A 23,714-nucleotide genomic window follows, 5' to 3' on the forward strand; every position below is an offset into this window, starting at 1 on the left:
GGGCGGGTCTACCTGCGGTCGCCACTACCGGTTCAAACGAACTGGCTGAATACCACACACTGCTGTTAAGTGAATCACTGTAGTTGTTATATTATTGACACGGTTGTTAAGTGAATCTGGCAGGACCCCCATTGACTCTGCTTCTCAGAAGTCACACAAAGTGATCAGCAAGACACAGCAACCGTCGTAAACACGAGTCAATTGCCAAGAGTTCTGAGTTTTGATCGTGCGGCCATGGGGATGCTGCAGTGGTCGTACGGCAATCGGTCATCAGTCACTTTTTTTCAGTGCCGTTGTAACTTTGAATGGGTCACTAAATGAACTATTGTAAGGCAAGGACTTACCTGTCTTAATTGTGCACTTAATTACACCACAGGTCCTGAAAAATTAAGAGAGTCTAAATTTGAGAGAAGGTGGGAAAATGCCATTCCACACTCCTCTAAGGGTGGGAATAAAAACTTGTCTTAGCAAATCATTCGCGAACATTTTCCCACTGAGCTGCTAGAGCTGAAAAGCTTAAAACTGAGTTGCAGTTGAATTCTGAAACTTCGGAACGGAGAGATTTTAAACCTCTGCAGTGTAATAACCTCTTTTTTTTCTACTTCCTTCTTCATCCCGACTCCAGGTTGGATTTTTTATACACAAAAAGCCTGGGGAGGAAGATGAAAAAGAAGAATAAAACCGAGTCAGTCGGACAAAGACTCTTCGCCCAAGAGGAAGGCGCATCTGTGGGTTCAAAACCCAGAAGGGGAGCTGTCATTTTACTGTCCTAGCTACCTTCGGACCAGAGAGGTTCAGGCTGCTCTGCAAGAATTGCCTCAAAATCTTGAGGCATCTTTGAAATTCGGGAATAAGAAAGCACAACCTCCTCTCCCCTGCAGTGTATTTCGATAGACGCCCGTCTAAATATCGCCAGAACTGATATATTCAGGTGGTTTATTCAGGCAGATCAACAGCCACCTTTGCCTGCAAGATTTGCAGACGGAAAGCGACAGAAAATCAAGCGCGTGGATTTTTAAGCGGGTCACACATTTCCCCCCCACATGGAAATCCTTTATTCCAGATGTTTTTCCCCCCACCCACCCCAAGAAGATGATTTTGGGGTTCAGCCTGGCATTTGCAATGCTGCCACATGGCACCAGAAGCTGCTGCTGGGAATCTTGCTGAATTTGGACTCCCCCACCCCCACCCCCAGAGAAAGCCGACACGACGGGTGGTTTTTGTCCTACGGAAGACTGAACAAATTACAGGGACTTGGTATCCTTTGGCTCGTTGGGTGTGGCCTTTCCCAAAACATGGCGTCTTGTTAAAACTGTACGCGACAAGAGGCTGTGGCTGTTTCTCCACACAAATCGGGGTACGGCACCCCCTCCTGATCACGTGAGCCCCTGAATTTCTGAAATGTTATTCTAATGAAAATGGGCATTTTATAAATCGGGAAAGTCCTTTTTTAAAAAAAAAAAAAGCATTGTGCGGAAGAGGGTCAAGTTCTAGTCGCCCAGTGTTAGCAAAAAAAACCAGGGTGGTTGTAGTTGGGTCTCTCCCCCACCACCCTTTTTGGCTAAACAATTGGCTCTCCAAATCCAGAACTCCTAAAAGTTAACTAACACTTGGGAGATCACAATCTTTGGCTGACCTAGAAGGCGACCTAGAACAGAAACGGGAGCGAAGGCAGACTTCCTCTCGAGTCACAATCAAAACTGAGCGAGGAGCCTGTGGCTGGACTCCCAACTCCCATCAATCTCAGCCAATGCAGAATAAGGGGAATTGCAATCTCCCAATTTCCAGCCAGGCCTGTTCTGACCTAGGCTAGTCCTCGTCCCGATAAAAGCCTTTTAATTTACAGTGAATTCCTCCCCAGCAAATTCTTTCCTCTCCCACAGTCTTTCAAGATAGTTGACAATTACCGACCTTCATCAGGCTTGGTGAGTGGCCAGGGCGATATCTTTCAGGCGCCGCAATACTTGGCAGGAATGAACTAATTGTCTCCTGCAAACTCCACTTCCCTTTCGTTCCTCTTTTATTCCACCGTCCACCTGCAGCCTTACTCCCAAGTCGACCCTTGTTCTTTAGCTGTTCCCTTTGTCTGGTAACTCCATGCACTAGGAACAGGCTCCAGCTGTTCTTCTGCCTCACTGATGTCCAACTCCAAAGGCAGCTGATAACTGGCATCCGGCCCTGGCCCCCTCTCTGCCTCCGACACAGAGCCCCCATCCGAGCCTTCCCCAGACTCCAGGACAGGCCCTTGTTCCTCCCCGACCTCCTCACTGTCTGAATCTGATGCCAGATCTGCTGGCGGACCACAAGGCCCCTCCAGTTCTCAACGGCAGCCTCTTTCCTCCCTGGGCAACCGGTGAAGTCTGCAGCCAAATGGAAAGACGTGGAAGGAGTAGCGGGCAGATCTCTCTGCCAGTTGCTCTACGTCTTTCTGAACCGGCACGTCCTTGTAAAAGAGAAACCTCCATGTGGTAACCAAGGCTTGGGGAGAGTTCTAGGACAGTGAAGGATTTTGCAAGTTCCTCTGGGTCTTAAAAGGCCCTTTGGCCACAAGCCGCCTGATGTTGCCAGGTGGGCAACGCGGCCGCTCTCTGGTTCTGCTTCAAATGGCCTGACCCAGCCTCCATGAGCCTTGCCTGCAAAGTTGAGCCTTGCCAGCCTGTCCTACACGTCTCGGTTCAAACCTCCTGCCAAAAATTACCTTCACTGCCTCGTCGTTTCTTATTAAAGACTTTTATTCGATAGCAAAAGGCACACTTCTTTTTAACAACTGTAAAGCTGCCGACGACGCTTCTTTCTTTCCTTGTCTTTGTGTGTGTGTGTTTTTGTTTTGCTTTTTAATCTTTTTTTTCTCTTTGTAACCTTGACCTGGCTAACTCACCTTGCCCGTCTCACTTTCCTGCCCTTGGAAGGCAAGACACTGATTTTGGCTGATTTTTAAGGAGGTTTTTTTTCCCTCCTCCTGGGTTGGTAGGGTTGGAAGGAAGTTCGGACACGATCGACAGGTTTAAAAGCCGAGGAGAAAACAATGGCAGTCTATGAAAGTTGAAGGGGGTGGGTGGGGCGGGGGAGGGAAAAAAAGAGAGACAAGCCGCATTCTTCTTGATATTTTAAGTAACGGTATTCGCGTTTTCGATATGGAGGAATACCTGACAAGATCATTTCTGCTGTGAAAGACAAATGGAGTCCGTTTGACAGCAAGGACCAAACTGGACCGGTGGATATTTCAGTTCAAGCAAAGGAATCCAGCCACAGCAACACCTTCCTCGCTCGGAGAAGTGTGGCCTGTTTGCTTCCACGGAAACCTGGAGTGAGGGGAAGGGGAGGGGAGGGGCTTCTCTTCTCCTTCCCCCGCCCCTTCTGAACCCAAGACACCCATCGGCCAAACGCAGACGGAGACCCCACTAGCCCCTTCCGACCATGCCACCTTTTAAAGCGTGACAGGCCTTCCGGCTCCTTCCGAGCTTCGCGATTCCCTGTCCACGTCCAGAAAAGGGCGGTAATGTGGACAGCCAAGCCAGCCAGCAATCAGTACAGATATCAGAGGGGTGGATGGGGGGGGGGAAAGTCCACAAGCTTTAATAGACGCCACTCCCACCCTGCAAGCACTAATGTGGCCTCTTCAGACCTGAAGGTTTGAGAGGTGTTTTCTCGGTGGCCGTTTTTCTGAAGAGGGGGGTGGGGCAGACTTCGATGGGGAGGGGAGGGGTGAAGGCCGCTTGGGCCCGCCTTCTCCTCGCCACTCGCTTTGTGTGGTTGAGTTATCGTACAATTTACATCCGTAGCCAAGAAGGCGGCAGGCTTCTCGCTTGCCCTTCTCTCTCGCTCTCTCTGCCCCAGCGGCCCTGGGGTGGGGGGGAGAAAGGCTTCAGAAAGTCCATCGGTCATGCAGGTGGCTTGGGCTGCTAAAGGAGTTGCTCGTGGAGGCCTCCGTGTTTGGGGCTCGCTGAGCGGAGTCCTCCCCGTTCAGGCTCTTCCGGCACACGGGACACGTGTCGTGCTGGCAAAGGAGAAGGAAAAATAAGCAGGCGTGTGAGCGACTGGAACCCAAAATCAAATTCCTCTCCTGGAGGGAGAAATGTTCTCTTCTGGTGGCTTCTTAGTGATTCAGATACAGAGCCGGGCGTGGCGCAGTGTTAGAGTGCAGTACTGCAGGCTAACTTCTGATGACTGCCAGCTGCCTGCGATTCGGCAGTCCAAATCTCACCAGGCTCAAGGTTGACTCAGCCTTCCGTCCTTCCGAGGTGGGTAAAATGAGGACCCAGATTGTTGGGGGCAAGAGGCTGACTCTGTAAACCACTTAAGAGAGGGCTGTAAAGCACTGTGAGGCGGTATATAAGTCCAAGTGCTATTACCCTTCCTTCCTTCCTTCCTTCCTTCCTTCCCAGTGGTTAGAATGCAATATTGCAGGCTAACTCTGCCCACTTCCAGCAGTTCGATCCCAACCAGCTCAAAGTCGACTCAGCCTTCCATCCTTCCGAGGCGGGTAAAACGAGGACCCAGATTGTTGGGGGCGGGGGGGCAAATATGCTGACTCCGTAAACCGCTTAGAGAGGGCTGTAAAAGCACTGTGAAGCGGTATATAAGTCTAAGTGTCATTTCTATTTGCTGCGGTGGCGCCTCAGATTTCCTGCCCCAGAGCCAGGGATAATGCTCCCCGCAACCCACCCCATCTGCCCGAGCGGAAACTCACCAGTTCCAGCCATGGCACAATGCAGCTGCTATGGAAATAGTGATTGCACGGAAGTTGCCGGACCTGCTCCGCCACGGTGTAGTCTTCTTTGCACACGGGACACTCCAAACCCGTATCTGCCGGAGGGGAGGGGGAAACGTCAGTGCCAGCGGCCAGAGGGAGGGAGTTTCAAAAGCAAAAAGAGATCCAACGGGAAACGGAAAAGTTCCGGGTGGCGTCAGCATTTAAGGGTGGCGCCAAAAGAATGCTGGATGCTAAAGAGACGATAGCGAAAGTCGGTGGGAAGTGGAGGGAACGATGTAACTCCCAGGAAAAGCAAGGAGACAGAAAAGGATCCCAAAAGAAAGAAAAAAGAAGAAGATACGGAAAGGAAAAGGATGAAGAGGTTCAGGAGACGATGAGAGCAAAGAGCTTGGACTGTCGCGCACGAGTGATTAAAATTTAGCAATCGGCAACTGCGGTGTTGGGTGGAGCTGCTTCCTTTGAATTGCCGTTAAGACCACTATCAAACTCAAGGATCTGGCTCGTGGGGTGCTTGAGGCAGCCTCCAATGAAATCAAGTTTGACACCCCTGCTTAAGACCTCTCCCAGAAAATGACCGGTGTGTTCTATCGCATGCTGGTGGGACGAACAAGAAAAGAAAAGAAAGAGAGAGAGAAAGAGAAAGAAAAGAGAAAAAAGGGAAGGGAAGCAAAAGAAAAAAGGGAAAGAAAAGAGAAAAAGAAAAAGAAAAGAGGAAAAAGGAAAGGGGAAGAAGGAAGGAAAGGAAAGGAAAAGAAAAAAGAAACGAGAGAGAGAGAGAGAAGAGAGGGAGGGAAAAGAGGGAAGAGGGAAAGGAAATAAAGGAAAGGAGAGGAAGAAAAGGGAAAAGGAAAAGAAAAGAAATGAGAGAGAGAGAAGAGAGGGAGGGAAAGAGGGAAGAATAGAGAAAAGGGGGAATGGGAAGGAAAAGGAAAGGAAAGAAAAAAGAAAGCCATGTCAAACTGGCTCTGGACAAGCCCCCCAAAAAAGGACAAAAACAAGAACGTACCCACTTGTTCCTGAGTGACGGTCACTGTCGGGAGGGAAGAGATTTTCTCCTTCTCAGCTGGGGGAGGCCCTGTATTTTCCAAGTGCCCCATAAGCTGCAAGAGAGGGGGGGAGGTTACCCAAGAGACGAGGCCTTAAGGCTCGGGGGCTGATGGTGGCGATGGAGGTGGGAGGAACCCTTCGCTGCACACCACGAGGACAGGCGGGAGTTCAAAAAAGCTGCTTGGATGAGAAGCAAAATGTCTTCAAAGGAAAAACCAGAAAGTCCAGGTGCCTCTTGAAAGGCCAAGCACTTATTTCGGGGTTCAAAAAAATAAAATAAAAATAAGACAGGGGTCTTATTTTTGGGGAAGCAGAAATGGCCTGTTTTGGGGGCTTTTTTCGAGCTGATTTCAGGCCATTTTCCGGCGAGCAGCTGGCAACGACACACATGCCCAGAGGGGGCTCTGCATGTCACCTTTGGCACACGTAGTTCATCATCACGGATCTAGCCCGTCTGAATGATCAGGGGCTCCATTTGTTCTCTGCTAGTCGGTGTGAGTTTGCTTTCGGCCCTGCGCTCCAAATGACGCAGGTTCCCTTTTGCAAGGGCCAGCGAGAGAGATGAGCCGCCTGGGGGGATGTGGACAAACAAAACGGGAGACCGTGGCAAGGGAAGAGAAGGCCCAGCACTGCCCCAGGTATCCCTGCTGGAGGAGAAGGGCAGCCTCGCCCGGGGCCCGCTGGCCGGTGCCTTTACCTGGGTCAAGACAGCATCGAGGCCGCTCTGGTCCCACGCGTAGTCCCCAAAGCTAGAGTGCAGCCTGCCCTGCATGCCTCCCCTGGAGGGAGCGAAAGAAAAGGGAGCTCAACGGAAGGGCCTGGGGGAAACAGCTGCTTTGGTAGACAAGGAACTTCCAGCCTTCCCCACCAAGCTGTCATTTTCTGCAACTCCTAATCAGGAAAACTAGGAGAAGTTGTTCGGGGTCCCAGGGGGAAGGGGTCAGCTGCAATGGTCGGCACAATTCCCCAAGGATAACTAGGATGCAGGAGTTGTGGAAACAGGGGAGGCTGGCTAGTTTCAAAGCCAGGCCTGGAGCACGACCAAAGACCCGCAGTTGAAGAGAAAGGGAATCGCCTGGCTGAGATTCAAGCCGTCATCCCTCAAACAAACTTCCAGCCCTCCATTCCGGGTCTACAACTACGCGCCGTGGCCAACTCGCCACAGCCAACTCACTGCGGGACAAGAGTCACACTAACAGCGAAGAAATAAGTGAGCGGAATCATGAAGGAGGGACAAAACGAAACCATCATCATTTAACGGCCCCATAATCCCTGGCGGGGTGGAGTCTGGGCAACTGAATGGAGCCGAGTGTTTACTGGCCGGATGACTTTCCTGTTGCCAGTGCGGAATTTTCCCCACCAGCAGCAGTGCTGAGATCCAGCCAGTTTGTATCACTTTGGGAGAACCGATTGTTAACTTTCTGAGCAGCTTGGTGAACTGGTTGTTGGAAGAAATCATTAGGGCAGAGAACCGGTTGTTAAATTATTTGAATCCCACTACTGCCCATATATTCCCATTGTGCTCAGAGGAAGATCGGTCTCTACTTAGGATCGAACTCACAGCCTCCTGATTGTGAGGCGAGAGCTCCATTTCTAGGCCACCGCACCACTTCAGGGACAAAATGAAATGTGAATGACAAAAATTAAAATTATTTTTAAATAACTGAATTCTTGAATTGTCTCGCAGCGAGTTATCCTTTGGCGAGTTGGCCGTGGAATTGGCCAGGGTGAGTTGGCCGTAGCGAGTTGACCCATTCTACAAAGCCAGGCCTGGAGCAGGACCAAAGGCCCGGAGACGAAGAGGAAGGGGAACTGTCTACCTGAGATTCAAAGCATCTTCCCTCTTGAAGCTTCCAGCCCTCCCTTCCCAGGGTCTGAGCCGAGAAGCGGCTTGAAAAGATCCCCGATTGGAGTCCCAGAACAACCCCGACTCCCCATATTCACCCCACGCCTAAATCCAAGCATTGAAGGGCACACAATTGTCGCCAAGTGTAGATGTCACTCACCAGGAGAAAGACGGAGGCGGCGATCCAGGAACTGCTGAATTTGCAAAGAAGCCAGCGAAGATCTGCTGAATTATTCTGCTTGGGGGTGGAGGGAGGTGATTTGTCGGGTGGGAACAACAGAGGAAAAAGTCACAGGTAAGAAAGGAGCAGCTGTATTCACGGACGTTGCTACCTGGCCAAGAGGAAACTCATCTGCTGATACCACAAAGAGCTGGTAGCAGATTCAGACAGTGAGGAGGTTGGGGAGGAACATGGGCCAGTCCCGGAGTCTGGGGGAGGCTCTGATGAGGGCTCTGCATGGGAGGCAGAGAGGAGGCCAGGGCCGTCTGCCAGTTATCAGCTGCCTTCGGAGTCAGACATCAGTGAGGCAGACGAACAGCTGGAGCCTGTGCACTTGCACAGAGTTGCCAGACAAAGGGAACAGCTAAAGAACAAGGGTCGACTCGGGAGTAAAGCCACAGGTGGACGATGACTGGCTCCTCCCAGAGGGAATAAAAGAGGAGCGAAAAGGGAGGGGAGTTTGCAAGAGACAATTAGTCCGCTTAAATTAGTTCGTGTCTCCTTGTCAAGTTTTGAAGATATCGGCCTGGCAGCTGCCCAAGCCAGATAAGGTCTGCGATTGTAAATTCTTCCTTGAAAGACTGAAACACTGGCAGCCAAACAAGTTCGTCTAATGAGATGCAGGAAGCATCGCCCCCACTTTAGCAAAGAGCACAACGAATTATCGGTTGTACAATGCTGAGCTGGCTGTCAAGAGCCCAGGTAGGATGATTATGAAAAGTACAGGCTGTCTTCAACTTGCAACAGTTCATTTAGTGACCGTTCAAAGTCTCAACAGCACTGAAACGGGACTTAGGACCGCTTCCCACAGTTACAACCTCCGCAGCAATGATCCCCTTGATCGCGTGATCAAAATTCAGATAGTTGGCCACTGGTTCGTATTTACGACGCTTGCAGTGTCCCCAGGGTCATGTGATCCCCTTTTGCAACCTTTTGCTCGAGTAGGGGGGCTGGACTAGAAAGACCACCAAGGTCCCTTCCGGCTCATTCGTTCTAAAACAGACGTTCTGGGAAGCAAAGTCAGTAGGGAAGCCAGATTCGCTTAACAAAACCGTGTCACTAATTGAACAACGGCAGTGATTCACTGAACAAACGTGGTTGAGAAAAGTCGTCCAACGGGTTTCAAAATTCACTTCACGAATGTTTCACTTAGCAACGGAAATGTTGGGCTCAATAAATGGCCGTTGAGGACTCCCTCTACTGGCTTCGAACAGGGGTGAAATGCTCTGAAAGTCTGCTACCGGTTCGCTGTGTGCACGCATGCACAGTACACGCCAAATGCGTCGCGCATGTGCACCACAAATGCTACTGTGCAGTGCTGAAAAAGGAGGATTAAGAAGCCTTTTCTAAGGTAAGTAGAACAGCGAGGGGCGGGGGGAAACAACTGCTTTCTAGAGAATTTAAATCATGCAGCACAGCTGATCATCAGAAATACCGGTTTGTACGAACTGGTAGCATTTTTTACTACCAGTTCGGGTGAACCGGTCCAAACCGGTACCATTTCACCCGTGCTTAACAAACACAACGAGAAAAGTCATCAAACGGGTGCAAAATTCACCAATGTTTCACTTAGCAACAGGAATGTTGAGCTCAATAAATGGCCGTTAAGTTGAGGACTCCCTCTACTGGTTCAAGGCTACCCTTGTTTTTAACCTTCGCTCGGGGAAATAACCCCCTTTCTCTGACAAGCTGGACAGACCCCTCTCTCTTCCAGAGAGAGAGCTGGACTCGCCTCTTTGGTTCTTACCCTTCAATGGCCGGCGACCGATCTGGCCGTGTGCTGAGGCGGGGCCGATATCTCCGGGCCATTGGCAGTCGCGGGGGTCGGCTTGGTCCCCAAAGGTCCGCATGGGCTTGGTGGCCCCTCTCGTTGTCCCTGCCATTGTGGTCCAGAGAGCTGCTCAGGAATGGAAAGACCATGGAACGATCCAGCTGGTCCCAGAACTGCGGGAAGGAAGACGGAAAGTTTAGGAAAAGAGTCAGAACCAGCGTAGAGGCCACAACGAAAACGCCTCCCGAGGCGAAAGCACAATTTTCTTTACCAGAAAGCAATTTTTATACAAGTAATCCTCGACTTGCAACAGTTCATTTAGCGGCCGCAGATATATTCTCACTGTGCCCAGAGAGAGCAATATCTGCCTCTACCTAGGATCGAACTCACCGCCTCCTGATTGTGAGGTGAGAGAGCTCCACCTCTAGGCCACCGCACCATTCCCTACAACCGCTCATTTAGTGATCGTTCAAAATTACAACGGCAATGAAAAAAGCGACTTATGACCATTTTTCACACTTAATTCTGATTGACCGATCCCAACTCTAAAGCCGGAGGGCCAGAGGAGTTTCTGGAGCCCTTCCAAAGTCAACCGTGTTGAGTGGCTACAGTGGCTCAACCAGACTCAAGAGTCAGTCTAAGATGGGCTGGGTCGAAGGGGGAGGGACAGGGAGTTCCCCACTTTTGTGACCGAGACGACATTAAGCAACACGTCTGAACCAGTTGAGTTCAAATGAAACTGAGCTCAGGGAAAGCGGCTGACTTTGAGGTCAAGAGTGACGACACGCTGAGCCCGAGGGCTAAATTCAGAATCGACAGATGGAGCTGGGCGGGGTGGGTGGGGGAGAACCAGCTTTATTTTTAAAAGAACTGCCTACAGACCCAAACATCTGAATTGCTCTGAGCCAGAACTCCCAAAGGAACCAAGACATCGTAGCCTGAAATAATTATTTCAGTATGTTTATTCCTGGGGGGTGGGGGGTGCTAGAGGTGGCATAGATTTATTTCAGTGGATATAAATATTGGTCCATCTGACCAGTATGATCCTGAGCAACTAACAAGAATTGAAATACAGCATAAATATGTGCATTTTAATATACAGTATATATATAGACACTGTGTTTTTCGCACTATAAGACGCACCTAAATTTAGAAGAGGAAAAGTGGCTCAGCGGACTAAGTCTGTCTGTTATTAACAGCAGCTGCTTGCAATTACTGCAGGTTCGAGTCCCACCAGGCCCAAGGTTGACTCAGCCTTCCATCCTTTATAAGGTAGGTAAAATGAGGACCCAGATTGTTGGGGGCAATAAGTTGACTTTGTATATAATATACAAATAGGATGAAGACTATTGCTTGACATAGTGTAAGCCGCCCTGAGTCTTCGGAGAAGGGCGGGATATAAATGCAAATATTTTTTTTTAAAAAAAGGGTTTGGCCTACCTTTTTTCGGGCCTTTTCCAGTCTTTTTTTGGCTTGTTTTTGAGGCTTTTTTCAGCCTGTTTTTGAGGCTTTTTTTGGCCCGTTTTGAAGCTTTTGGGGGGTCATTTCTGAGGTTTTTTGGCCTGTTTTTGAGGCTTTTTTCAGCCTGTTTTGGGGGCTTTTTTCAGCCCATTTTTTTGGAAGAAACGGGCTGAAAAGCCTCCAAAACAGGCCAAAAAAAAGTGCCTCCAAAACAGGCAGAAAAAGCCTCCAAAACAGGCAGAAAAAGCCTCCAAAACAGACAGAAAAAGCCTCCAAAACAGGCAGAAAAAGCCTCCAAAACAGGCTGAAAAAGCCTCCAAAACAGGCCAAAAAAGCCCTGAAAAAGCCCCAAAAACGAGCCCCAAAAAAGCCTCAAAAACAAGCTGAAAATGCCTTGAAAATGGGCCAAAAAAGGCCTAAAAAAGACTGGGAAAAGGCCTGAAAACAGGGCGTGCGGAGGCCAAAAAATGATTGGCGGGGCTTTGCCAATATTCATTCTATAAGACGGACAGCCATTTTTGCCCCCTTTGGGGAGACAAAATGGCGCGCCTTATAGCCCGAATGACCGCTGCAGCATCCCCACCGTCACGGGATCAAAATTCAGATCCTTGGCAACTGGTTCCCATTTATGACGGTGTCCCAGAGTCACGTGATCCCCTTTTGCGACCTTTCGACCAGCAAAAGGGGAAGCCAGATTCACTTAACGACCATGCTGCTAACTTATCAACTGCAGTGATTCACTTAACAACTGTGGCAAGGAAGGTCTTAAAATGGAGGCAAAACCCACTGAACCAAAGTCTCACTTAGCGACAGGAATTTCGGCCTCTGTTGTGGTTGTACGTCGAGGACTACCTGCAATCCACTCAGGAGGTCACCAAAGCCACGGATGCTTTCGATGGGGTCCGTGGCCGATTTGGAGAGGCGCCTACATCCTTCGACCCGCTGGGGTTTCGCCCCATAAAACCCCATACCGTGACATTCTGCCACTCGCATGACCTAGGCTGGCTTTGGCACAAACTGTGGGCAGCCACATCGAGAGCATTGTACGCTCAGCGGGGCCAGGAGCCTTCCTGATCCGTCCGAGAGGATTGTAAAAAGTATTTTAAAATAAGAGATTCAAAAGGCGGAATTCAAGGGGATGCGGAAGGAGGCTCTGCGTGATCCCATCAGCAGCTCTGGCCACGCAAGCAAATTACCAAGCACAGCAGGAGAAACACCCAGGGACTAATTATAACGTTCAAACCAAAGCGGCCGCGTGAGCTCAGGCTGCTAATTATAAATATAATTATCATAGATGTGGGCATGTGCAGAATTCTGTGTAAGTTATTTATTTCTTCTCTCATGGTTACGTCGGGTATATTGGAGGCGATAACCCTTTGAGAGCTGGATGCAACGGAATTCCATTTTATTGTATGCCGATTATTGTACAAAGTGACAATAAAATTATTATTCTATTCTATTCTATTCTATTCTTCACATTCTACTCTATATTATTCTATTCTATATTTTGCATTTTATTCTACATTTTCTATTTTCTGTTCTATTCTATATTTAACATTTTAGTCTATTCTATATTTTGCATTTTATTCTATATTTTCTATTCTATTCTATATTTAACATTTTAGTCTATTCTATATTTTACATTCTATTTTATTCTATTTTTTACATTCTACTCTATTTTTTTACATTCCATTCTATTATTCTATTTCAGTGATGGCTAAGCTTTTTGCCATCACGTGCCAAAAGCGGGGGGGAGTACTGGGGGGGGGGGTTGTGCGCGTGCCCTCACTCATAATTCTATGCACCCCGCCCCCCCAAGCTTCCGCTTTTGGCACGCAATGGCATGGTGGGCCCATTGCACCCATTTTTCACTCTCCCCAGGCTCCAGAGCCTTTCTAGGAGGCTGGGGAGGGTGAAAACAGCCTTCCCCAACCCCACGGAGGCCAGAAACAGCCCATTAGCCGACTTCCAGTCCTACCGGAAGGCCCGTTTTTCACTCTCCCCAGGCTCCAGAGCCTTTCTAGGAGCCCGGGGACCGGTGGGACTGGAAGTTGACAAATGGGCCGTTTCTGAGGATGTTTCCATCCCATTTCTGGGGAGAGTGAAAAACGGGCCTTGTCCACCCCTGGAGGCTCTGTGGAGACCGGAAACAGCCTTTTTCCTGACTTCCAGTGGGCTCAGAAGGCCTGAAAATCAGCTGGCCAGTGCGCGCATGTGCGCCGGAGCTGAGCTCATGTGCCCACCGATATGGCTCCGTGTGACACCTGTGGCACGTGCGCCATAGATTCGCCATCACAGTTCTGTTCTACTCTATTCTATATTTTACATTCTATTCTACATTTTCTATTTTCTATTCTATTTCTATATTTTATATTCTATTCTATTCTAGTTTTTACATTCTGTTGTGTTCTATTGTATTTCTAATTCTATTTGCCAGCAGCATCTTCACAACCCTCTAAATCCTGAAGAGACTCAGCTTACTGAATTAACCCCATTGCCTGGGTTCTCACAAAACAAGAAGCATCAGTTGGTTTGTGACCAGCAAGCCACCCGCCTGGGCACCCCATGGGGTCAGCAAACTCAGCCTCCAAAGAGACGGACAGCCCAGCCTGGAGACAGGCAACCTCCATCCACGGCCCTCCCATAAGGCTTAAAGGACCAGCAACGGCATTTGGGCTTTGCCGGAAAACAACGCTGATAGCTTTGCTTTGCTGCATTTGTTTTGTATCGATGTCTTCTGTACTTTTGCCAAGAAAGGCCTTTGGCAGTTTGCCTAATTGGACCAAGGTTGGCGATAGGACTGAGGAATTTCTGTTGGGAGGAATTTGCTTTAATTTAGTTGAACTACGCCGAGAATGAAATAATTCTCAGCTGTTTGAATAAAGTTTGTTTGTTTTACACTGACTGTTTCCCCTACTACCTACTTGGGCTGGGTCACAAGAGAAATGGACAGAGAAGAACCCCTCCCTGACACAGCTGTAGAAAGCTGAAGAAAAAAAAAAAAGAGAACAGGAAAACTCACCTCTGCAAATGGAGTAGAAGGACTTTCATCGTTGCCGCTGCTGTTGCCTTCTAAAAAACTAGAGAGAGAAAGAAAAAAAACAGGTTGCGGAAGAACGCCGGGACTTTAAAAGGATTCCCAACCTTGGCAACGTTTAAGATATGTGGACTTCAACTCCCAGAAATTCCCACCTTCCTCATCACCAACTTACCAGGGAGCGAACTAATAGGGGTCTAGGATACTCGCCAAGGCCAGCTCGCCGCGGGACAAGAGTTAGATTAATATTGTTAGAAACGGTGGAATAGAATCGTGAAAGAAAGGATGCCAAAGGAGGGACAGAATGAAATATGAGTGACAAAAGTTAAAATATCGTATTTTTCTGACTATGAAAAAAACAACTGAAAAAAAGCCTTGAAAACGGGCCGAAAAAAGCCCCCAAAACAGGCCGGAGAAAGCCTCAAAAACAGGCCAAAAAAGCTTCAAAAACAGGCTGAAAAAAGCCTCGAAAATGGGCTGAAAAAAGCCTCAAAAACGAGCCAAAAAAAGGCTGGAAAAGGCCTCCCAAAATGGGGCCAAAAACCTTTTTTGGTTGTTTTCCTCTTCTAAGTTTATGTGCATCTGATAGTCTGAAAAACAAGGTAATGTTTTAACTATTTAAATAATTAAACTGAATTGTCCCTGCAGCGAGTTGTCTCATTCCAACCCGATAGAACCGTGATGGAGAACCTATGGCATGTGTGCCACAGGGGGCACGCGTAGCCATATCAGTGGGCATGTAGGGAAACAGGCTGTTTCCTGCCTCCGGAGGGCCTGGCGGGTGGTGGGGAAGGCCCATTTTTCTCTTTCACCTGGCTCCAGAGCCTCTCTATGAGTCTGGGGAGGGCAAAAACGGCCTTTCCCCACTCCCTGGAGGCCAAAAATGGCCCGTTTCCCAACTTCCGGTTTTTTTAAAAAAAATTTAATTTACATTTATATCCCGCCCTTCTCCGAAGACTCAGGGCGGCTTACAGTGTATAAGGCAATAGTCTCATTCTATTTGTATATTTTTACAAAGTCAACTTATTGTCCCCCCAACAATCTGGGTCCTCATTTTACCTACCTTATAAAGGATGGAAGGCTGAGTCAACCTTGGGCCGGGCTTGAACCTGCAGTAATTGCAGGCTGCTGTGTTCTAATAACAGGCTTCTTACCAGCCTGAGCTACCACGGCCCGGTTGGACAGGAAGTGACATTTTTTGCTGTCCCCAGCCCCCAGAGCCTCTCTAGGAGTCCCATCGCGTTCCAGGAGCAGGGGGGTCAAGAGGGGGTCGCACGTGCATACGTGGGGCGGGAAGCATAGAATTATGGGTGTGTGCATGTGCGACCCCCCTTCCTGGCACGTGATGGCAAAAAGGTTAGCCATCACTATGATAGGAGATCTCTCCCCCCAACCCAAAAAGAAGGAGGATCCGTATGGGGCAAGGGGAACCGCAGAAGCCCCTCAGAGTCTGGGTCTTTCTCTTTAAGGGAGACCCTAACAAGATGTTTTGTCGTGCATCAAAACAGGCAGCAGAAGCACCAAGCAGAGCTGAAAAAGTGGCTTTTAGGGGGCTCCTGAAAAAAGGGGGGGACAAGTGGCCACAGGAGGGTTTTTCCTCTGGCAGTATAGTTTTCTAGAAAAGCTTTCTGGACAATCCCAAAGGTGCTTTTTCAAGAGGCAACTGGAGTTCCATTTAGTGACCGTTCACAGTTACATCACTGACAAAAGGGACTTACGGCCCATTTTTCATAGTCCTGACCACTGCAGCATCCCGTCGACATGCGATCAATATTCAGACGCTTGGCAACTGACTCACAGTTATGACGGTCGCAATGTCCCGGGGTCCCCTTTTGCGACTTTCTGACAAGCAACGGGGGAAGTGAATCTGTATTCACTTAACAGCTGTGTTACTAATTGAACAACTGCAGGGATTCACCTAGCCCCCAGTGGCACGCAAAGTCGTAAAATGAAGCAACGTTCACTCAGCAGGTGTTTCATTTAGCAACAAAATGTTTGGGCTCAAATGTGGCCATATGCCAAGGACTACCGATACCTGGATTTCAACTCCCCGAATTACACATATTTTAAATTTGCCAAGGTTGAAAAACACCCTTCAAAAGAAGAGAAGAGGAGAGATATATAAAAGGACATCCTGTCGTTGCTTGTCAGGAGATGGAAGATACCTGGAATCATCTGTTACTTCTTCAATAAAGCCAGATTCACATCGAGGACATGTGTATTCCTGCCAAGAAAGAAAGAAAGAAACGGGGCCATAAGTTTTCAGCTGATAAGAACCATGTGTCTTAGAAAGACTCCTGGTTCATTTCTTTTTCCAAGGAGAACAAAAGCAGGTACCGATTTTAGAGCAGGGGGTCAAGAGGGGTCGCACGTGCATACGTGGGGCGGGAAGCATAGAATTATGGGTGTGTGCATGTGCAACCCCCCTTCCTGGCACGTGATGGCAAAAAGGTTAGCCATCACTATGATAGGAGATCTCTCCCCCCAACCCAAAAAGAAGGAGGATCCGTATGGGGCAAGGGGAACCGCAGAAGCCCCTCAGAGTCTGGGTCTTTCTCTTTAAGGGAGACCCTAACAAGATGTTTTGTCGTGCATCAAAACAGGCAGCAGAAGCACCAAGCAGAGCTGAAAAAGTGGCTTTTAGGGGGCTCCTGAAAAAAGGGGGGGACAAGTGGCCACAGGAGGGTTTTTCCTCTGGCAGTATAGTTTTCTAGAAAAGCTTTCTGGACAATCCCAAAGGTGCTTTTTCAAGAGGCAACTGGAGTTCCATTTAGTGACCGTTCACAGTTACATCACTGACAAAAGGGACTTACGGCCCATTTTTCATAGTCCTGACCACTGCAGCATCCCGTCGACATGCGATCAATATTCAGACGCTTGGCAACTGACTCACAGTTATGACGGTCGCAATGTCCCGGGGTCCCCTTTTGCGACTTTCTGACAAGCAACGGGGGAAGTGAATCTGTATTCACTTAACAGCTGTGTTACTAATTGAACAACTGCAGGGATTCACCTAGCCCCCAGTGGCACGCAAAGTCGTAAAATGAAGCAACGTTCACTCAGCAGGTGTTTCATTTAGCAACAAAAAGTTTGGGCTCAAATGTGGCCATATGCCAAGGACTACCGATACCTGGATTTCAACTCCCCGAATTACACATATTTTAAATTTGCCGAGGTTGAAAAACACCCTTCAGAAGAAGAGAAGAGGAGAGATATATAAAAGGACATCCTGTCGTTGCTTGTCAGGAGATGGAAGATACCTGGAATCATCTGTTACTTCTTCAATAAAGCCAGATTCACATCGAGGACATGTGTATTCCTGCCAAGAAAGAAAGAAAGAAATGGGGCCATAAGATTTCAGCTGATAAGAACCATGTGTCTTAGAAAGACTCCTGGTTCATTTCTTTTTCCAAGGAGAACAAAAGCAGGTACCGATTTTAGAGCAGGGGTCTCCAACCTTGGCAACTTGCCAAACAGTCTCAGACAGTCACGAACCGCTTAGGCGAACAAATTGTCTCCTGCAAACTCCACTCCCCTTTTGCTCCTCTTTTACTCCCTCTGGGAGGGGCCATTCATCATCCACCTGTGGCCTTACTGCTGAGTCGACCCTTGTTCTTTAGCTGTTCCCTTCATCTGGCAAGTCTGCGCATGCGCACACTGGGAACAGGCTCCAGCTGTTCGTCTGCCTCACTGATGTCTGACTCCGAAGGCAGCTGACAACTGTTCGATGGCCCTGGCCCCCTCTCTGCCTCCGACGCAGAGCCTTCCCCAGACTCCATGACTGGCCCAGGTTCCTCCCCAATCTCCTCACTGTCCGAATCTGCTGCTAGATCCGCTGGCTGCTGGGAGGCCACAACATAGTAAGACAAGGACTACCTGTATGTCGGAATGTGAGTTGATTGCCACAGAGGTTTTCCCAACAAGAGAAGAAGTAGACTTAATAGATTGTCCACTTCTCCCTTGCTGGACAAGTCAGCCTCCCCAATTTGATAACCTCTGTGTGTGTTGGATATTACGACAGCATTCAACAGGAATTGTAGTTCAACATATTCCACTGAGCGTTGGAGTGGGGAAACTGGACCTCGTATCAGTAGCTTTTCCGCCTGTGGTGTCAAGGAATGTGGAGACGGGAAAGGCTCGAACACAGGGTCCATTTCCAAAATAACCTGAGAACTTGGATATTGAATGATAACAAGGAGGTGGCCAGGGAAAAGGGGAACTTAATTCCGTGGCGGCACAATGGTTAGGATGCAGCATTGCAGGCTAATTCTGCCGACTGCCAGCCTGTTCGATCCTGACTTGCCCAAGGTTGACTCAGCCTTCCGTCCTTCGGAGGTCGGTAAAATGAGGGCCCGGATGGTTGTGGGGCAATAGGCTGACTCTGAAAACCGCTTAGAGAGGGCTGTAAAGCACTGTGAGGCGGCATATAAGTCTAAGTGCTAGTGCTATTCTATTCTATTTTATTCTATTCTTATTCTACTATTCTATATTTTACATTCTATATTATTCTATTCCTATTTTCTATTCTATTCTATTTCTACATCTATTTCTATTCCTATTCCTATTCTATTTCTATTCTATTCTGCATTCTATTCGATTCTCTATTCTATTCTGTTCTCTATTCCTTTTCTATTCCTTTTCTATTTCTATTTCTATTCTATTTTCTATTCCTTTTCTATTTCTATTCTATTCCTACGCACTGTGAAGCGGTATATAAGGCTAAGGGCTGTTGCTGTGGCTATTAATTGGATCTTTTTCAGGCCAAGCCGAAAGATTCTGCTTTGCTCTAAAACAGGGGTCTCCAACCTTGGCAACTTGAAGCCTGGACAGTCCCCTACAGCTTGGCCTTGACTACAGATAGTCCTCGACTTACAGCAGTTCATTTAGTGACCGTTCAAAGATGCAGCGGCATTGAAAAAAAGTGGCTTAAGACATTTTTTTTTTTGCGCTTTTCCACCATTTCGGCATTCCGTACGGTCACGTGATTCAGATGCTCAGCAACTGACTCATATTTATGACAGTCGCGGTGTGCCCGGGATCACGGAATCCTCTTTTGCGACCTTCTGACCAGCAAAGTCGACGGGGAAGAAACCAGATTCGCTTAACGACCATGTGACTAATAACTGCAGCGATTCCTTTAACGAATGTGGCGAGATAAATCGTTGAGATAGGACAAAGCTCACTTAACAAATGTCTCGCTTAGCAAAATAAAACTCAGGGCTCAATTGTGGTTGTACATTGAAGACTACCTTATATCACAGCAGGGTTTGCAAAATATTGTCAAAATATTTTTCGGACTATAAGCGGCACTGGAGGCTAAGTCACATCAAGGTTTTGAAGAGGAAAACAAGAAAAAATAAATAGTTTTTGCCCTCCCCAGCCCCCAGGAACACTCTGCGGGCCTCCCAAACCCTTTGCAAAAATGGGATGCGTGGAGGATTTGGGGGGCCTGCAGAGTGCTCCTGGGGACTGGGGAGGGCAAAAACGGGATGCATGGGGGGTTGGGGAGGTGAAAAATGGGCCCTTTTGCAAAAATGGGACGCGCAGAAGGTTTGGGAGGCCTGCAGAGTGCTCCTGGGGGCTGGGGAGGGCACAAACAGGATGCGTGTGGCGGGGGGGGTGTTGGTAGGCCAAAAACGGGGCCATTTTTCACAAAAACAGAACCCATAAGGCGGGGTTTCAGGAGGCCAAAAATGGCTGTATTCGGTGTATAAGACGCACCGATATTTCTACCTTCTTTTGGTTGTGTGTGTGTGGGGGGGAGTGCGTTTTATAATCCGAAAAGTACGGTATGTACTTTGTGGTCTGGTGGCCTCTCTTATGTTAGCAAGTTGCTTGAACTAGGTCATCAGATTAAACCGGCATAGACCTTATCTGCTCGGGCCCTGGGAATGACCTGTTCCCTACCATCTCAGAATACGGGACATGGAATAATCCCATGTACTACCGACAGGCAGATTCCAATTAAATGTTTTTTTAAAAAAATCCTGCCTAATGGAGAGAATTGTAAGCAGACATTTCCAAGCACGGACTACTAGACCAGTGAAGGTGAACCTTTTTTGCCGTCGTGCGCCAAAAGCGGAGGGGAGCACGGGGGGGGGGGAGCGTGTGTGCGTGCCCACACCCATAATTCAATGTGCCCCTCTCCCCGCGCATGTGCGGACGACCCCCACGCCCCCAGCTCCTGGCATGTCATGGCCTGGTAGGCCCATTTTTCGCCCTCCTCAGATTCCAGAGCCTTTCTAGGAGCCTGGGGAGGGTGAAAACAGCCTTCCCCAAGGCCCAAAAATCAGCTGGCTGGCGCACGCTGGAGCTGAGCTAGGGCAACGCTCACGTGCCCACAGATTGGCTCCGTGTGGCACCTGTGGCACACATGCCATAGGTTCGCCATCATGGTACTTAGACTATTGTTTCTCAACCTTAGCCATTGTAAGCTGGCTGGGGAATTCCGGGAGTTGAAGTCCACACGCGCCTTAAAAGCTTCCAAGGTTGAGAAACACTGGATTAGACAATAATTTAATAGGGTGCTTTTAAATTTAGAGTCTTGCGTTGAGAATATTTCCGTGGTTTTAATTCCACACCATTTCAGACAAGTGGCTGTCCAGCCTCTTCTTAAAAACCTCCAGTGTTGGGAGCACTCACAACTTCCGGTGGCAAGCCGTTCCACTGGCTAATTGTTCTCACCGTTAGGCAGTTTCTCCTTAATTCCGAGTTTGCTTCACTTCTTGGTTAGTTTCAATCCATCGTTTCTTGTCTTGCTTTGGAGAATAGGTTAATAATAACAGAGTTGGAAGGGACCTTGGAGGTCTTTTAGTCCAACCCCCTACCCAGGCAGGAAACCCTACACCACTTCAGACAAATGGTTATCCAACATCATCTTAAAAATTTCCAGTGTTGGAACATTCACAACTTCTGGTGGCAAGCCGTTCCACTGGTTAATTTTTCTCACAATCAGGAAATTTCCCCTTAATCCTAAATTGCTTCGCTCTTTGATTAGCTTCCACCCGTTGCTTCTTGTCCTGCCCTCTGGAGAATAGTTTGACTCCCTCTTCTTTGGGGCAACCCCTCAGATACTGGAAGACTGCTATCATGTCTCCCCTAGTCCTTCTTTTGGATCTCAATGGAAGGTGATACAATAAAGGAAATTGAACGGCGGATTAAATGTGGTTGGCAGGCATTTGGCAAGCTATGCCTGAAAAGTTTTCGATCAGCGTGTGCCACCTACTCTTAAAATATGCCAGCAAAACCTGGACTCTAACCTCACAACCGACACAAAAACTACGAGTGGCACAAAGAGCCATGGGAAGACGGGACAAGATAAGACGACCTGCACGTGGATTAGAGAACATACAAAAGTATACAATTGCCATCAAGAGAGTAAGAGAATTGAAACAGAAGCAGGCTGGTCCCACAGTAAGAAGAACCGATGGCAGGGGCAGGCAAGGCCGTTGTAGAATGGATCCCACTGGATCAAAAGCATCCACGAAAGAGGGATCGATGACATCAGCAAATATGGTGGACCCAATTGGCAAGGGAAAGGTCAGGACTGTATTGGTTGGAGGCCTTCATCCTGCCGTGGATAGACCATGGTTAGAATGGTGATGATGATTATCCATACTCAATTCCTACAACCGTACTTCAAGAATGGTTTTTCAAGAAGAGACGGGACAGCCATTGGTCCAGAGTGGTATAGTGTCCCCTGCTTCAACAGGGGGTGGGACTAGAAGACCTCTAAGGTCCCTCCCAACTCTGCTACAGGCAGGCCTCGACGTACAACAGTTCACTTAGTGACCGTCCAAAGCCGCAACAGCCCTGGAAAAAAATGTGACTTAGGAGCGTTTTTCACAACCTTGGCAGCACTGTCAACGCGATCAAAATTCAGGTGGCAGCGCATCCCGGGATCAAGTGATCTCCCCTTTTTGCAACCAAGCCAAGTCAATGAGGAAGCCAGATTTCACTTAGCGACCGGGGGGTGAGCGACGGCGGCGATTTGCTTTAACAAAACGAGGCAAGGAAAGGTCGTAAAGCGGAGACGACCCCAACTTAAAAAGGTTTCACTTAGCAACAGAAATGTTGGGGGACTCCACAGTGGTCGTAAGTCAAGGACTTACCTGTACGGAGCCTCCCTGATTCAACAATAGAATTCTTTATTGGCCAAGCGCGATTGGACAAGGGGGTCAGACTAGATGACCTCTAAGGCCCCTTCCCACCGTGTTACTCAGCTATATGTTATAAAACTCAGCTTTTCCCAAGGATTCCTTGGAAACCTCCCCCCACTCCAGCATCCCCACCCCACCCTAAATCTAGGCACAACCAAGCCAAGTCAACGAGGAAGCCAGATTTCACTTAGCGACCGGGGTGTGTGTGTGACCAACTGCGACGATTCACTTTTAACAAACGCGGCAAGGACGGTCGTAAAGCGGGGCCGAACTCAACTCAGCAGAGATCTCGCTTAGTTAGCACCAGAAACGTTAGGGGGTGGCCTCTCCCTCCCCCCCACCCCCCGGTTATCGTAAGTCGAGGACTTTCCGGTCCAGCACTTCCCTGCTTCGACAAGGGAGGGGGTCGGACTAGATGGCCTCCGAGGCCCCCTTCCCACCCTGTTAATTCTGCTGTATGTTATAAAACTCCGCCTGTCCCAAGCTGCTGCTGCTGCTGCCTTCAGATTCCTTGGGAAACCCCCCCCACACACACTCCAGCAACCCCCCCCCCAAAAAAATCTGGCCACAACCAAGCCAAGTCAACGAGGAAGCCAGGTTTCACTTAGCGACCGGGTGACTTTTAATGAACGCAGCAAGGGCGGTCGTAAAGCGGGGCCGAACTCAACTCAGCAGAGGTCTCGCTTAGTTAGCAACAGAAACGTTAAGGAGGCCTTTCCCTCCCCCCCCCCCAACCTCCCTGGTGGTCGTAAGTCGAGGACTTACCGGTCTGGAGGCTCCTTTGCTTCAACAAGGGAGGGGGTCGGACTAGATGACCTCTAAGGCCCCCTTCCCACCCTGTTGTTGCGCTATACGTTATAAAACTCCGCCTTTCCCAAGCTGCTGACTTCGGATTCTTTGGAAAGCCCCCACTCCAGCATCCCCCAAAAATCTGGGCACACCTGGGGGAGGGGAAAGGGCTTGCCCCAAACCCTCTAGCCCGCCCCCCCGGCCTGGGCCGCAGTGAGCGGGTGCCCCGTCGCCCCTCCCCCGTTTTGTAAAGGGGGTTGGGGACCCAGTTTTCCTCCCCTCCCCACGAACCAGGTCGCCCCTCCCCCCTCCCATCTCTTCCGCGGGGGGAGGGGTCCCGGGGCTCACCGGCAGCTTGGGGCTGACCTCGCCCTTGCAGCTGTGGCAAAAGAAGCGGTGCTGGGAGACGGCGGCCGTCGCGGCAGCCGAAGAGGCCTCCGCCATCCTCCCGCCCCGCCGAAGCCTCCGCCGGGCTTGGGAAAAGCGAAACAGCGCCGCTGGGCCGACGCCGCGGCCACCGAGCGACGCGGGCCTAGAGCGGCCAGCGGCAAAGCCGGGTGGGGCGCTCTAGCCGCGCATCGCTTCCGGGCCTTGTCGACCCCCCCCCGGGAGGGAGGAGCCGAGGCCGGCGATTGGCCAGCTGGAAAGAAGGCGCTTCCGCCGGCGGCGG

At 49.3% G+C, this 23,714-nt stretch overlaps 2 protein-coding genes across 6 annotated transcripts in view; one reads left to right on the plus strand and one right to left on the minus strand.

Moving 5' to 3' along the window:
* ITGA10 (integrin subunit alpha 10) overlaps positions 1-2,747 on the plus strand; it is a 108,010-nt gene extending 105,263 nt beyond the window's left edge. For both annotated transcript variants that reach the window (XM_058159769.1, XM_058159768.1), the window contains exon 31: positions 626-2,747. In XM_058159769.1, coding sequence (XP_058015752.1) covers positions 626-679 — 54 coding nt within the window. In that variant the 3' untranslated portion in view covers positions 680-2,747. The remainder of the gene's footprint in view (positions 1-625) is intronic.
* A 344-nt stretch (positions 2,748-3,091) lies between these two features.
* Positions 3,092-23,619, minus strand: RNF115 (ring finger protein 115). Of its 4 annotated transcripts, none has more exons than XM_058159780.1 (9): positions 23,411-23,619; positions 17,357-17,415; positions 14,082-14,139; positions 9,575-9,771; positions 7,768-7,842; positions 6,459-6,540; positions 5,721-5,814; positions 4,691-4,806; positions 3,092-3,997 (listed from the first exon to the last, which is right to left on the minus strand). In XM_058159780.1, exons 1-9 carry the CDS (start codon positions 23,486-23,488, stop codon positions 3,866-3,868), a joined length of 891 nt encoding a protein of 296 aa, XP_058015763.1. In that variant the 5' UTR covers positions 23,489-23,619; the 3' UTR covers positions 3,092-3,865. The 4 variants fall into 4 exon arrangements, with proteins under 4 accessions (XP_058015763.1, XP_058015762.1, XP_058015761.1 ...); XM_058159779.1 differs by lacking the exon at positions 17,357-17,415 and adding an exon at positions 16,262-16,320 and having other exon boundaries at positions 23,411-23,616; XM_058159778.1 differs by having other exon boundaries at positions 23,393-23,616.
* Between the last annotated feature and the right edge of the window lie 95 nt (positions 23,620-23,714).

Source organism: Ahaetulla prasina, chromosome 17 (genome assembly GCF_028640845.1).
Source record: "Ahaetulla prasina isolate Xishuangbanna chromosome 17, ASM2864084v1, whole genome shotgun sequence".
NCBI lineage: Eukaryota > Metazoa > Chordata > Lepidosauria > Squamata > Colubridae > Ahaetulla > Ahaetulla prasina.

Bases quoted from the DNA above. Each gene is read 5' to 3' on its own strand.
- RNF115 (XM_058159778.1), bottom strand. From the start codon at position 23,488: ATGGCGGAGGCCTCTTCGGCTGCCGCGACGGCCGCCGTCTCCCAGCAC. The intron at 5,815-6,458 runs GTAAAGGCACCG...CCTCTCTTGCAG, and splicing joins TCGATGCTGTCTTGACCCAG to CTTATGGGGCACTTGGAAAA. The intron at 4,807-5,720 runs GTACGTTCTTGT...CCCCTCCGGCAG, and splicing joins CGTCACTCAGGAACAAGTGG to ATACGGGTTTGGAGTGTCCC.